The following is a 15,891-nucleotide window of genomic DNA, read 5'->3' as shown; positions in this document are numbered from 1 at the left end:
TTTTACCATGAACCTAAAACTGCTCTTCTAAAAAGTCTATTCAAATAAATACACAATTTAAATTCTTTAAAAATCCACTACTGATTGAATACATTGATATATTCCCTCTCCTGCCACCCCCCATTTTTTCTGCAAGATTATGGTAGGACAATTTGAGGCTTAGTTGATTCCTTATGCTGAAATACAAGTGAGATATGCCTTTGACACCTTTGTTCTAATTTGTACAATATATTACAATAGATCTCATTTATCGAAAATAAAATGTATATTATATTTCACTTCTATGTAGATGAAATACAATAAAAATCAAGAGGACAGCTTGATATCCGCACTGAAGAGTCAAGTAACTGATGTAAAAAATGTTATGACCCAAAATATCGATAAAATTTTGGAAAGAGAAGAAAGATTGAATATCTTCACTGATAGAACAGATGATCTGCAAACAACTGTGAGTGTTACACAGCTGTCTTAATACCCAAACAGTGCTCTAAGTCATAGGATCATTGCCCTTGAGACAAACTGCCAAAAGCAAAAACATACTGGGACACTTGGTGAGATAATCCTATGTCACCAAACTATGGCTTTATCAAAAATTATTGAAATGCAACTAAAATATTAAAAGAATAATTATAAAACAATCCAAATTTTAAAGCCCATTAAAGTAGAAAGTGGTTATTTGTGTAACAGAATGGTTTCTTACATTAAGAAACACACAGGTTAGTCAACAAATAAATTGCAAGGGAAAAAAAGGAGAGGGAAACTTACCAATAAAAGGACTTAGAAGGTATATCAATTGCAATGTGTGGTCCTTATTTGGATTTTGATTCAAACAAACTATAAAAATGAAAATTTACAACTTCATGAGACAAATAGATATTTGAACTCTAGCTGGATATTAGATGAGGTTTAGGAATATAATTAATTTTTAGGTGTGATAATGGCATTGTGGTTATGTTTTTAAAAGAGTCATTACTTATTAGAGATACATACTAAAATATTTACAAATGAAATTATGTAACATCTGAGATTTGCTTCAAAATAGTTCAAGTGGAGGAGTAGAATGGTGTATAAATTAAACAAAATTGGCCATAAATTGACAATGGTTAAATCTGGATGCTGAGTATACAAGGGTTCATTATACCATCCTGTCAACTTTTGTATGTGTCTGAAATTCTCTATTAGAAAATAGTTTTAAAACAATCACCAAGTGTTCAACAGTTCCTTTTGAGCATTTTTTTTTTTTTGGCTGCATCTCGAGACTTGTGGGATCTTAGTTCCCCAACCAGGGATCGAACCTGTGCCTCCTGCAGTGGAAGCTTGGAGTCCTAACCACTGGACTGCCAGGGAATTCCCCCGCTTCGAGCATTTTAAATTTTATTTTGACAGATCTTTTCTAGAAACACAGCCACCATATAAAGCAAAGTATACACACTACTTTTTACTCATCAAGTTCTATTGATTCAACTTCCTAAATCTTTTTTGTTCTAAGCCTCGTTTTTTTCACCTTTCAAAACAATTTACCAAGGTATTATTCACATATATTCACCCAGTTTAAGTGTGGAGTTTGACAAATTGTGGTAATTGTGTACAATTGTGTGACCACAATCAAGTTGTGGACTAGCTCTTCCATCCTAAAATCTGCCCTCCTTTGTAGTTGACTCTTCACCAACCCTGACCCCAACCAACCACTAATCTGTTTTCTGTCACTATAGTGTTGTCTTTTCTACAACGTCGTATGAATAGAATCATACAATACAGTCTTTTGTGTTTGACATCTTTTACTTAATATAATGTGTTTTATATTCATGTTGTTGTGTGTTAATATGTTACTCCTTATCATTGCTAAATAATATTCCACAGATAGCTAAATCTCTCTTAAACACACCTTCTGCCCATCCCAGTGCCACTCACTGTCTCACTCCAAGATCAATTATCTCTTGTCTGACTATGGTAATTCCCAGATTTAATTGTTCTCCCTATTTTTGGTTCTACTCTGCTCCAGTCATCCTCCACACCGACACTAGAGTATTCTTTTAAAATGCAAGTATGAGCGTTATCTGTAGCCTTTTTAAAACCCTCTAGTGGTGCCCCTTTGTCCAAGCAGGGTAGAGTCCAACCTCCCTAACTTAATGAGCTTTCTTCTGACTATATTGCCAGTCATATCACCCAGAGGTCATGTCTTGTAGTTTATAAATCTCAAAAAATATCAGACTATTTGTAGTTCTCCAAAATACCTGTTGCATTATTTCACACCTTTATGCATACTGTTCCCTCTTTTTCCTTGCCCTGGAAAACTTCTACTCATCCATCAAAACCCAACTCAAGAATCATCTCCTCATCCACTGCCCAGGCTGAGTTTATGCCTCTCTCATCTATGCCATCCCTGTACCTTGTATTTATTGATCAATTAAACAAATATCTTTTGAAGATCTGCTGTCTACCAGACTCTATAATAGGCACTAAGAATAATAAGGATGAATATGATAGCCACAACCCCAGCAAACAAGCACTCAATGTTAGTTAAATTAAACACTACTTACTTAAACAAAGCAATCCTCTACATTGTTTTTATAGCAGGAAAAAGATGAGGTCACATCAGTTTATATAATCTACAAAGAAGAATTAATAAAGTAAATCATTGTCTAGCATTGCAGTTGTTGTCTTTATGAGAGTTATAACAAGAGTTCAGATAAAACTGTCCAAGCCATTTAGATTCATTCGTTGTTCATTAATAAACATTCTTTGGGGGCCTGTTATATACAGGATATTATGCTTGTCATCTTCAGGGATAAAAGAATGGAATAAGATACTTGCCACAGTTTAATCTACTGCAGGAGACATATTTGTATAAACCTAACTGCAATATAAAGTATGTGTTAAGTGTCATAATAGATGGATAAAGCATAACAGCCAAATAACAGCCAAACAGTGGATATCTGATAGTACCTACATTTTTACAACGCATTTTGAAATTACAGTCAGAAAATTCCACAATCAATATTACCTCATTCAACATTTATTTCAAGTATATGAAAAGGGTTTTTAAAAATATTTATTTATTTATTTATTGGCTGCTTTGGGTCTTAGTTGCAGCACACGGGATCTTCTGTTGCGGCGTGCAGGCTCTTTGTTGCGGTGCACAGGCCTTTCTCTAGTTGTGGCATGTGGGCTCCAGAGCGAGCAGGCTCAGTAGCTGTGGCGCGGGCTTAGTTGCCCTGCGGCATGTGGGATCTTAGTCCCCAGACCAGGGATTGAACCAGCATCCTGTGCATTGCTAGATGGATTCTTAACCACTGGACCACCAAGGAAGTCCCTATGAAAAAGTTCTGAGAATAATATATCTAATACCCTTGTAATCATCAGCCAGCTTTATCTGGACTTAATATTTTGCCACATTTGGTTTGGGCCTTTGTTTCTTAAAGAAATAAAATTATACATATAATTAAAATGCCCTGTGTACCTTTCCCAAACCCATTCCACTCCTCACCAGAAGAACCACTGTCGTGAATTTGATTTGAATCATTTGTATGCATGTTTTGATTCCTCTGCTATATATGTGTAGCTATATATGTATCTGTAGTATTGGTTTGCATTTTTAAACTTTGTATTTATGACATTATAATGAACCTATCCTTCTGAAACCTCAGTTTTTAGTTCAACATTATGTTTTTGAAATGTATTCATTTTGATACACTTAGCTCTAATTTATCAATTTAGCTTCTGACAGCATATCATTACTATTTTAAGAAATACAGAAATACTTATCCTTTCCCCTTTTAATAAATATTAATGTAGATTCCAACTTCTTTATTCTGAACAACACTACCCTGAACACCCTTGTACATGTCTTTTAGTACACATTTACAAAATGTTTCTAAGACAGTGGTCTATAGAGTTTTTTGATCATGTATACTTATTCATAAAATATTCTTGAGAATGCATTTAAATATATATAAATTATATATATTCTTCTATAATAATGTTATATATTAAAACATACTAAGTAGAAATTAAAAGAATGAGACAAAGATGAAATAAAATATTAAATAACTTTCCTTAAGAAAATTAAAACTATGTCTCTCTAAGAAAAATTTTAATAATGTATTTTAATGATAGTGTGATTAAAAGTCAGATTTGATTACAAATGACTATTTTTTAAGTCTCTAAATATGGCAGGTAGAGTGTTCAAACTAGAAGCAGAGATATATCCTCTTTGTCATTTTCTTGTTTATCTTTGCCTTGTTAGTATAATTAAGCCACATGTCTACTTTAGCTTAGTTAAAACTAAATAATATTACCCATGTATTACCCATAATTCACTTACCCATATAAATTGTAGGTATTGCAATACACTACAAGAGAGTGGACAAAGGGGTCTGCAGTGGCCAACTCTGCATCACTGTGGAATTTCCTCTCTACCCTCAAAACATCTTAACTTTCATGATTTACCATTTTACATCATACCTAGGGAAGATATCAGTGCCTATCCATATGTTAAATTTTAAATATTTTCATTTCCTTCTTGTTTCTTAGATTAAAATGAACAAATAGATATGGTTCTAATATTATTTTCCTGCTCTCCAGTGGGTCATGTTTTACAACCCCCTGGGATGCTAGATCCCATTTTTGACCCACTGTTCTATAATATATACATAGAAATGGAATTGCTGGATCTTAAAATATGTGCACCTTTGAATTAGCGAAATGTTTCAAAATTGCTTTCCAAAGTGTTGTGCCAGTTTATACTCCCATCGGCGCTGTATGAGATGCCCCGTCGCTCCACACTGTCTTTCCAAAACCTGAGATTATTAGATTATAACTTTTAACAGTCTGGTAGGGGAAAGAAAGTAACTATTGTCTTGATTTGCATTTCCCTAATTTGGGATGACAGAGAGCAATTTTTGTTTATTAACCATTAGAGTTTCTTCTGTGAGTGGCCTGTTGATATCCTTTGCCCATTTTGCTAATGGGGTGCTTATCTTTTTTAATAATTTAGTATATATATAAAATACTAATTTTATAACTATTAGAATAATGAATGAGTATATAATTCTTCATCCTAATACCTAGTTGTAGAAAGTGTAAATGTGTTCTCCCCGTATGTGGCTTGATTTTAACTTTGTGTATAGTGTCTTTTTTAGGACAGAAGTCTTTTCTCTTTACTATTTTTTTTTATTAAAGTGTAGTTGATTTACACTGTTGTGTTAATTTCTGCTATAGAGCAAAGTGATTCAGTTATACATATATAACAATATATATACATTCTTTATATTCTTTTCCATTATGATTTATCATAGGATATTGAATATAGTTCTCTGTGCTGTACAGTAGGACCTTGTTGTTTATCCATTCTATATATAAAAGGTTACATCTGCTAACCCCATCCTCCAATCCATCCCTTCCCAACCCCCTCCCCCTTGGCAACCACCAGTCTTTTCTCTATGCCCGTGAGTCTGTTTCTGTTTCATAGATAGGTTCCTTTGTGTCATATTTTAGATTCCATATATAATGATATCATATGGTATTTGTCTTCCTCTTTCTGATTTAGTATGATAATCTCTAGCTGCATCCATGTTGCTGCAGATGGCACTATTTCATTTTTTTATGGCTGAGTAGTATTCCATTGTATATATGTACCACTTCTTCTTTATCCATTTATCAGGACAGACGTCTTTAACTTTCATGTAGGCAAATGTATCAGTCTTGCCCTTTATGCTTTCTGTGCCTTAAGAACGCCTTCCTTTCCCCAGGTTATAAAGATACTCTTATATTGTCTCCTAAAAGTTTTCATTTCTGCTTCTTAAACATGAATCTTTAAAACATCTGGAATTTTATTTTTGCATAAAATATGAGGTAGGAATCAAATTTTATTATTTTCTGTATAAATAACCAGTTGCCCAAATGACCATTTATTAAATAGCTCAGCCTTTCCCATTTGGTTTGTAATGCCATCCTTGCCACGTATAATGTTTCCATATGTAAACAATTTTCGTTCTTTTGATTCGTATGTATTATATTCTTCTGATCTATTTCTATTTCCTTGGGCCAGTACTACACCATTTTAGTTACTGTGGTTTTATGAGAAGTCTTAATATCTTATAGGGCAAGTTCGTCTACCTTCTCTTTTTTGGAAATTATGTTGGCAAGGCTTGCTTCTTTCTCTTTCGGGGAACTTTAGATTCTACATCTCAAGTTACACACACACACACACACACACACACACACACACACAAATTGTTGGGGATTAGTTGGAATTACATTAATATGGGGAGAACTGACACCTTTAAAATACTGTTTTCCCTTCTCTGAACATGCTATGTCTCTTCATTTTTCTAAGTCTCTTTCAAAATCTTTCAGTAGAGTTTTATAATTTTTCCCCTAAGGGTCTTGTACAACTCTTCTGAGATTTATTTCTTGATATCTTACAGTATTTGCGGCTATTGTATATGATATTTTTTAAACTACATTTTCAAAAAATTTTTGGTTAATAGGAACACAGTCAATTTTTGCATACTGATTTTGTATCCCAAGTCTTGCTGAACTCTTTTATGGTAATATTGTTTGTCTGTGGATTTATTTGCATTTTCTACATAGAAATTCCATCATATATGAAAAATGACTGGATTTTTTTTTTTATCCTTTCCAATATGTATTTTCTTTGCTTCCTTGCTCATGCCTCCCTCTCAAGTTAAAGGCAACTACCTTGAGACCATTAGGCTTGGTTGGATAGGAAGCTTATACCCTTAATCTGATCTCTAATGCAGGGCACAATCTTTTTGTAATTGAGGTGAAATTCACATAACAAAAAATTAACATTTTAAAGTATACAATTCAGTGGCAATTGGTACATTCACAATGTTGTGTACCCACCACCTCTATCTAGTTCCAAAACATTTTATCACCCCAAAAAGAAACTTCATGCCCATTAAGCAATTACTCCCCAGCCCCTAACAACCAATAATCTACTTTCTGTCTCTATGGATTTACCAATTCTGAGTATTTCATATAAATGGAATTATACAATCTGTTATCTTTTGTGTCTGGCTTCTTTCACTTAGCATGATGTTTTCGAGGGTCATCCATGTTGTAGCATGTATCAGTACTTCATTCCTTTTTGGCTGAATAATATTCCATTGTATGGATTTACCACAACTTGTTTATCCATTCATCAACTGATGGACATTTGTGTTGTTTCTGCCTTTTGGCTACTGTGAATAATGCTGCTATGAACATTTGTGTACAAGTTTTTGTTTGAATAGTTGTTTTCAATTCTTTTATGTATGTACATAGGAATGGAATTGCTGGATTATATGGTAATTCTATTTTAACTTTTTGAGGAATTTCCAAACTATTTTCCACAGTGGTTGAACCATTTTACCTTCCCACCAGTAATGTAAGAGGGTTCCAATTTCTCCACATCCTGTTCAACACTTGTTATTTTTCCTTCTTTTTTTTTATTATAGCCATCCTACCAGGTGTGAAGTGGTATCTTACTTTGATTTGCATTTCAAGTCATTTGCCCATTTTTAATAGGTTTGGGGGGGTTTTGTAATTGAGGAAGGGTAGAATCTTAGTGGGCATCTGTCATTAAAAGGCCTTTTCAATCTAATGTCTTATTATTTGGGCCCAAAAACCATCAGCTTATCCAATCTTCCAATGTTCCACATTTCTGCAGTCTCTCTATTCCTTTTCATTTCTTCTTGCAAACCAGCCAGTTGTTGCCTTGCTAAATGTAGCCAGTAACAAGAACTCACACTACTACCTTTCTATTTTCCAACCTTTTCTTCTAAAAGGACAGACTCAGTAGTATTTTGTCTGCCTTCCAAATTATCACAGGCAATAGTTTTAGCAAATATTTTACCCTGCAGAGCATTGGTCTCTATCTTTCCAGACTCTAATATCAGTTTCTTCTGTGCCTACCACCTGATGGCTAAGCCAGTGCTACATGTTTTAGAGTTCTGTATTGATAATAACAACATCTCATCCTACTACAATTTCACTATTAGAGAAACATTAGCTATACCAGCACACCTCAAGTTTTCAGTGTTTTAACTCAACAGAGGTTAATTTCTCGGTATATAACAGTATAAGGCAGGCTTTCAGTGAGCAGACTTCCACAGGGTAATCCAGAAACCCCAGTTTTTTCCATTTTGTGACTCTGTCATTGCCTTTGGCCCCTCAGAATCTTTCAATTTCAGGTGGCAGCTGGTTAAACAGGGAGTGGAAGAAGCACATTTGCTTTGAGCCAGTTCAGCCCGAAAGTGACACCCATCTTTTCTACTCACAATCTATTGGTAGGAATTAGTCTTATAGCTTTGCATAGGTACATGGGGTAGAGAGGGGACACAGCAAGGGGTGGGGTGAAAGGCCTGAGAAATGTGGTCTGTGATTGGACAGTCTCTTGCCAGCAACAACTGTACATTATGGAAGGGGAACTAAAGTCTTCAGTGGATAGCTGGCTGTCTTTATCACATCTGGAAGTTTATCACTAAAGGAAATTCTAAAGGAACTATAGATAGTGGTAAAGGTGTAGGTAACACTAAATGAATATTGACTGCAATATAGGTGACGAGAAGTGGTTGGATTCTGGATATATTTTTAAGGTGGAGCGAATTAGAGTTGCTGACAGATTGGCCATGAGGTGAGAGAGAGTCAAGAAAGACTCCAAAGCTTTGAGCCTAGTTAACAGGAAGGATGGAAACTGAGTAGTTTCATTGCTTTCCTCACGTGAGCCCAAGGGTTAGCCCGCTGTGAGCACTAAATCCTAAGCCCTGCCTGCATGGCAGAGGCCAACATCATCACCTTCCCAAATCCAGAGGAGCTGCACCATCAGAGCAACTTCTCACTGCTTTCCTAGGTTCCTTCACTTGGCCTTACTCTTACTTTCTTCCAAATCAGTTATGCATTTAAAAGTTTGCTTCTTATATTTTATCTAGCATTTCTGAGTAGTAATAGTGGCAGGGTTATAGGGTTACATAATCTACTATATCACTGGATCTATTACTTTTTTATTAGATTATATCATGTTTCTTTCTTATCAGAAAAGAGGCAACATCTAAATCCCAGAAAGTTATAGCAAAAAAATTAAGAGATTTTTTTTTTTTCACTTTACTGCCTTCCAAACAAATCCCACTTTTATGTATACATTGTATTTTCATGATTACATGGGAAAAAATGACTTCCTCTTTGAAGCCAGTTGAGTAGAAGCAGCTCAATAAAAGATTAAATTTGGGACTTCCCTGGTGGTTCAGTGGTTAAGACTCCCCACTTCCACTGCAGGGGCTGCCAGTTTGATTCCTGGTAGGGAAACTAAGATCCCACATGCCATGCGCAGTGCAGCCAAAAAAAAGAAAAAAAAATAGGAAAAAAAAATAAAGATGAAATTTGACTGAAATATTTTACTATTGTTCTCAGATTATTTTCACACAGATATCACATAATCATTCTCACTAAACCCTCTATTTTTGCCTAGCTAAATTAATTTTCTCTCTCTCTTTATCTTTTTGTAAAAGACCCAACTATTCTTAAAAAGCAGATTTGGCTTTTTAACAAAAAGTAGGCCAATAGGCTTTCTGTCAGTCTGCCTACAGATAAATATGGGTCATGGATTTTAACTTGCAGATTAAACATATACATTTATTTTGGTATCCTCTCAAAACTCCAATAAAATGATAGGTAAAACAACAATTAGAGATTTTAATGTATAAACCACTAGGATTTTTTAGAAAAAGAACAAGAGAAAAGAAATTTCAAAATTTTGGAAGCTAGGAAAATGGGTTCTGAGTACTTAATAGCCTCATTAGAGCAGTAAAAGCTCGAAAAACAAGCTTATAGCAGAAGATATTAAGATGCCAAATGATCCAGGCCATAGAACCTTGGAAAGGTTCAGAAATTGGACACACATCATACTTCTAAAAGTAGACACACGGTACTTCTAAAAGCAGTATGGGTCTAGAAAGAAGAGACTGGGTATAAAGTCTTTAAAAGGAACATTTTACCTGTAGAGCCCCTTCCCGACTTTTTACAGCCACAGTTTCCTCTCCTTACCCCTGACAAAGGATAATAAATTGTATTATCTAAAGACAACAGACCTAAGAGATTCTAAACTCATTTACCAGGTGCAGTTAAGGCCAGAGTGACCATCATATTAAAATTAGGTGGACTAAGTAAAACTCCGCGTCCTGAATAGGGTGACCATTCCCCAAGCTCTCTCCCAGTCAGCTTCACCCAGGCAGGAGGTTAGAGTATTCCTCCCTAAGAAAACTCACGAGGCCAAGGAAAAAAGACCTACGGATACTGACCGACAGATATTGAGGCATTCCCCCAGTGAAATAGTCAGGTTCATACCAGATTATCCTATAGTGAAGCCCACCACTCACTCACTCATATGGAGTTTCCAATCATCATTTTAGATCATGAGATATTTGAGAAAAATCTCTATGATAAAAAAAAATCAAAGTAAACAGAAAAAAGGAACTCAGACAAAACAGATAATGCAGAAGCAAAAGAAAGCTTCATTTAAAAAAAAAAATCTCTCTGGGGCAAAGGATAAATTAGAAGTTTGGGATTAACATAAACACACTACTATGTATAAAATAGATAACCAATAAGGACCTACTGTATAGCACAGGGAACTATACTCAAGATTTTGTAATAACCTATAGTGGAAAAGAATCTGAAAAGGAATATATATATATATATATATATATATATATATATATATATATATACACACATATACATATGTATGTATATCTGAATCACTGTGTTGTACACCTGAAACTAACACAATATTGTAAATTATACTTCACTTAAAAGAAGCAAACAGGGCTTCCCTGGTGACACAGTGGTTAAGAATCTGCCTGCCAATGCAGGGGACACGGGTTCGAGCCTCGTTAGAGCAGTAAAAGCTGCTGGTCCGGGAAGATCCCACATGCCGCGGAGCAACTAAGCCCATGTGCCACAACTACTGAGCCTGAGCTCTAGAGCCTGCGAGCCACAACTGCTGAGCCCGTGTGCCTAGAGCCCGTGCTCCGCAACAAGAGAAGCCACCATAACAAAGAGTAGCCCCCACCCACCACAACTAGAGAAAGCCCACAGACAGCAACAAAGACCCAACGCAGCCAAAAATAAATAAATAAATTTATTAAAAAAAAGAAAAAAAGACCTCTCTAATGTCTTGGGAGAAATAATAGAAGATAATATTGTACAACCCTGAAACAAGAATGGAAAGCTACATAACAGCTTATTCATAGAACAAAAAGATCTTTTGGAATTTAAAACAACAGTAAAATTTTTAAATTAAATAGAATGATTGTAATATAAAGTTGAGATATTCTCTCAGCGAGCAGAGCAGAAAGAGAGAGAAAAGACAGAGAATCAGTCTAAGAGATCCAACATATGAATAACAGGATTTTCAGAAAAAGAAAATGAAGGAACCAGAGGGGAGAAAATCAGATTAATACAAGAAAAAATCCTACAACTAAATAACATGAATTTACAGATTCAATGAACAACAAAAGAGGATCATAGCAGGGCATGTAATCTTGAAATTATAGAACGTTAAAAAGGAAGAGAAGACTCTGAAGGTTTTTAGAGAGAGAGAAAAAACAAAGACTTGGCAATTAGAATAACAGATTTTGCAGAAGCAATATATGGGTGTTAAACAAAAATAAAGGAATGCTTTTAAAATTCTGAAGGAAAATGATTTCCACACTAGACTTCTATACCCAAATTACCAAGGGTAGAATAAAGACATTTCTAGGCATGTAAATTCTCAGAAACATATCTCCCACTCACCCTTTCTAAGCAGTTTTCAGCAGAAATTTTTCACCAACAGAAGGAAATAAATCAAGAAAGGGAATGAAATGAGACTGAAAAAACAAAAGGCCCAGCACAAGAGAAGGGCATTCCCAGGATACTGGTGCAGAAAGATCTGAAGGTTAAAGCTATAGGTATAGCAAACCTAGACCCCAACCAAACCACATTGGAGTAGATCAAAAGGCTCTGTGAGGACCTTCAAGATACAGCAGAAGGATCCAACAGAGGAACCATCAAAGGAAGGATATTTTCCAGCTCCTTTGGAGAGCGTAGGAATGAGTTACTGGTTGGTAGATTAAAAACTAATGAATGAAAGCATTTTAACTACCTACCTATTATTAGCTCTAGAGAAACCAAAAAGCTATACATTAAAGTCAATGTAGTCAAACATGCTCCATGTCTCAGGGAATAGTTACAAAGCTTTAATTAAACAAAAAGAATAGGAAAGAAAGGAAAGGTGTGTGTTTGGGGAAGGGGGGTTTGGAGGTACGGTAGGAGTTATATCCCCTTTTCTATAGTTGGAAACAGGGAAAATCAAGAAAAAAAATATATGTATATATATATGTTTTCTAGCAATACAGAGGAAAACAAACAGCAGGAAAAAATAAACAACTAAATGAGGTGCATTCAGCAAGTATTTACTGAGCACCCACTATATGTCAGACACTGTTCTAGGTCAGGGTTTCTCAACCGTGGCACACTCTGGACTGTCCTATGCATTGTAGGATATTCAACAGCATTCCCGGCTTCTATCCATTAGATGCCCAGTAGCACCCCTACAGTCATGACAGTCAAAAATGTCTCCTGATATCGCCAAAAGTCCTCTGGAGGGCAAAATTATCCCCGGGTGAGAACCACTGTTCCAGGAAATAGAGATACAGCAATTAACAAAACACACAAAAAAAGAGCTGAAAGTGATTACCTCTGAAAAATAGGATCAGGTTGAGAAGGAGCAGAGCAGGAAAATGCAGTTTTTACTCATAAGCCTTACAGAATTCTGACTTTTCAAACTATATATACACACTACATTAATAAAAGAGAATAAATAATCTAAGAGAAAGATATAAAGTCCATTTATACCTTAATTCACTGTTTCTACACGAGGCAGTATAGAGTCATGCAATTCTAGATTTGAATTCCAGCTCCACCACTTACTCTAAATCTGAGGCAAGTAACTTAAACCTTTCTGAGCCTCATTTTCTTCAACACTATAAAACAGGAATATTCACCTAAGGTTATTATAAGTACTGCATATTATTATGCAAAAATACATATAATGCATGTCCTATAGTACCTGCACTTTAAGCATTCAATACATTATAACATCTTGGAAAGTATATGTAGTCACTAGCTTCCATACGCCAGATCCTTGAGAATAACCACCAGCATCTTGGATATATAAACCTGGGGCTCCCATAACTTGTCATATACTAGAGTCATGAGGCCATCTGAGTGGCATACCAGGACTCATGCCACTTATAGCATGCACTGTAATCATGTACATACCTTGATTTTGTTCTTGGGAAATCACCATATATACTGAGAGTAAAAAAGCAGATCTGATGCACGAAGAAAGATAACTGAAATATGTTACAGTTTTACTTATCCAGGTGGCAGATAGCAGAAATCCATGTAAGCATCAAGCAATTTATTTGTATCACGACTATATGAAAAGCAGTTACATATATTTTAAAAATAAAAAGGAGTAGACCAAATGAAAACAATAAAGCTTACTTCATGGGGTGGGGAGAAGGATTTCACAATTCCGTGTGACCATGTTTCATTTCTCTCCACTGCTCCTTGGATTCTTTCAATAATCTTAATAAAATTTAATAAAAGTGAGCTATTTTGTTTAGGTTAATTAGGTTAAGATATGAAACTTTTTGTATCATACTTAATGAAGTCCATCTCATTATTCATCAGAATATTAATTAATTATAATAATGGCATAATTTATTCTTATATCCAGTCTCGATATACTGTATTCACTATCTCAGTTAATCCTCACAATCTGGGCTACTATGTGGCAGATGGTATTATCCTCATTTAATAGATTTAGTCAGTCATTTTTTCAACAAATACTATTATAATTGAACACCTGCTCTATGTTGTTCGCTGTTGGGAATATAGCAGTGAATGAAACAGACAAAAAATCCCTGCCTTCATAGAACTTACGTTCTCAACAAACAACAATTAAGTAAAATGTACATATTGTTAGATAAGAGGTAAGTACTTTGGAGAAAAATAATGTATTGAAGAGGAATAGGGCTTCTGGAATGGAGATGGGGTAGCAATTTTAAATAGGGTTGTAGGGGATAGTGGAATTTAAGTAAAATCATGATGTAAAGATGAGGAAAGTGAAGTTCAGAGAGTTAGTAACTTATTCAAGGTCACAAAATTAATAAAGCCAATAAAAGTATAGCTGAACACAATAAAGAATCTTGGTGCATCATTTTATAATAGCTGCTCAGACCTATTGAGACTTTCTGTGATTGGTCAAACACAAATTAAATCTGTTCCTCTAAATCATTCTAATAAGTATTGTAGTGTGCACATTAATCCAGAAATGGAAAGAAAACATTAAATTTGTGTTTATTTTCATTTCAGGCCAAAGAATCCCAAAAAACAAGAAAGATTCTTGGGAGGATATGGTGGAAACACTTCAAAAAGATTATAGTCATCACCATGGCCATTCTCCTTTCAGTCATCATCATTCTTTTAAGTACAAATGTAATACCAACTTGACCCTTCTCCCCATCCCCAGCAGGTACCAATAAATTGTTATATGTAATTATAGAGTTCTACAACCAACGATTACAAAAGCCTTCTCTAGTGGTAGGAGGAATGGAGGAAAAGGGGGTTGGAAGTATTTCCTTGTCCCTTTAGTGTTCCTTGACTCTTGTCTTTGTACCTCTCCCATTTCTGTAATCCCATTTGTTTTTTTTTTACCACTGCTCCACTACTCTTCTCTTTGTTAATACTACAAGCACATACCCTGAAATCAGACTGCCAAGCTTCAACTCTCCACTCTGCCACATACCATATAGATGACTTTGGACAAGTTGGTTAACCTTTGACCCTGTTTCCTCATCTTTAAAATGGAGCTAATAATAATAATATCGCATAGAGTTGTTGTCTACCACATAGAAAATGCCATTTAAGTGTTAACTATTACTTAATAGGAAAGATGATTGCATTTATGGCATTGATTAAATCCCCATCATCTTACTCCTTACTCAGAAATGACCTTAAAATTCCCTTAGAAATAAGAATCCTTACATGAGTACAGTCCAGATACACAGTCACCTCTTCTACATATTCTTTCATTTGAAATGAAAATTCAAACCATTGTGTTTTATACTAGGCATTTCTTTGGGTAAAGATTAAAAAATTAGGAAACTTTATCATTTCTCTAATAAATCACAGGTCATGTCTTCTATTTTACCACCCTAACAGCTTTTTTTCCTTTTTAACTGATACACTTCATCCAATAACCTTGAATCACTAAAGATTTCTAAAACCCAAAACGTTCAACTTCACTTCGCAGTTGGTTACAAAGTTTCATGAATTCTATTTCCTAAGTGGGATCTTGAGGTCTAAAGTAGGTTTTAAAAATCATAAAAATCATAGTGATTCATGGGGAAGAATAAAAAGATTAGAACAGGGGTTCCTGACTACCAGAGAACTCATTTTAATTCTGATAATGATCAAATATCAGCATTTTAAATAGGTCCCAATTCCTCCAGCACAATATCACCTTTGCATTCACAAAATATTTTTTAAAGCATTTTAAATGTTAGAAACTTTTGGAGTTTCTGTAATTTATACCCAGGAAAAAAAATATAGTCTGACATATGTACTAAGTGCTTTGGGGGAGAGGTGTCTCATTAAATTTTACAATGACATGAAGAGGTAAAAACTATTAAGATAGTATAATGTAAAGCACATAAAACTGGCTGGCACGTAAGTGCTATGTAATGTTAGTTCATATTATTTTTATTTTGCATATGAGAAAATAGCAATGTTAAATAGCATGTTCAAGATCACACAGCTAGAAGGCTGAGATTTTAC

The 15,891-nt window shown here is 34.9% G+C and overlaps 1 protein-coding gene across 6 annotated transcripts in view; it reads left to right on the top strand.

Moving 5' to 3' along the window:
* LOC309661833 (uncharacterized protein) overlaps positions 1 to 14,627 on the top strand; it is a 31,649-nt gene extending 17,022 nt beyond the window's left edge. For 4 of the 6 annotated variants that reach the window (XM_082463965.1, XM_082463962.1, XM_082463963.1 and 1 more), the window contains 2 exons: positions 290 to 448; positions 14,428 to 14,627. In XM_082463965.1, the coding sequence (XP_082320091.1) occupies positions 290 to 448; positions 14,428 to 14,565 (297 nt within the window). In that variant the 3' untranslated portion in view covers positions 14,566 to 14,627. Of the gene's footprint in view, positions 1 to 289; positions 449 to 11,839 lie in introns of all 6 variants that reach the window. The other 2 variants (XM_082463966.1, XM_082463967.1) reach the window with 2 other exon arrangements.
* The last annotated feature ends 1,264 nt before the right edge of the window (positions 14,628 to 15,891 follow it).

Source organism: Balaenoptera physalus, assembly GCF_965194825.1.
Source record: "Balaenoptera physalus genome assembly, chromosome: 5".
Lineage (NCBI taxonomy): Eukaryota > Metazoa > Chordata > Mammalia > Artiodactyla > Balaenopteridae > Balaenoptera > Balaenoptera physalus.
Note: the sequence above shows the minus strand (reverse complement) of the source record. Positions and strands in the feature narration are given on the sequence as shown.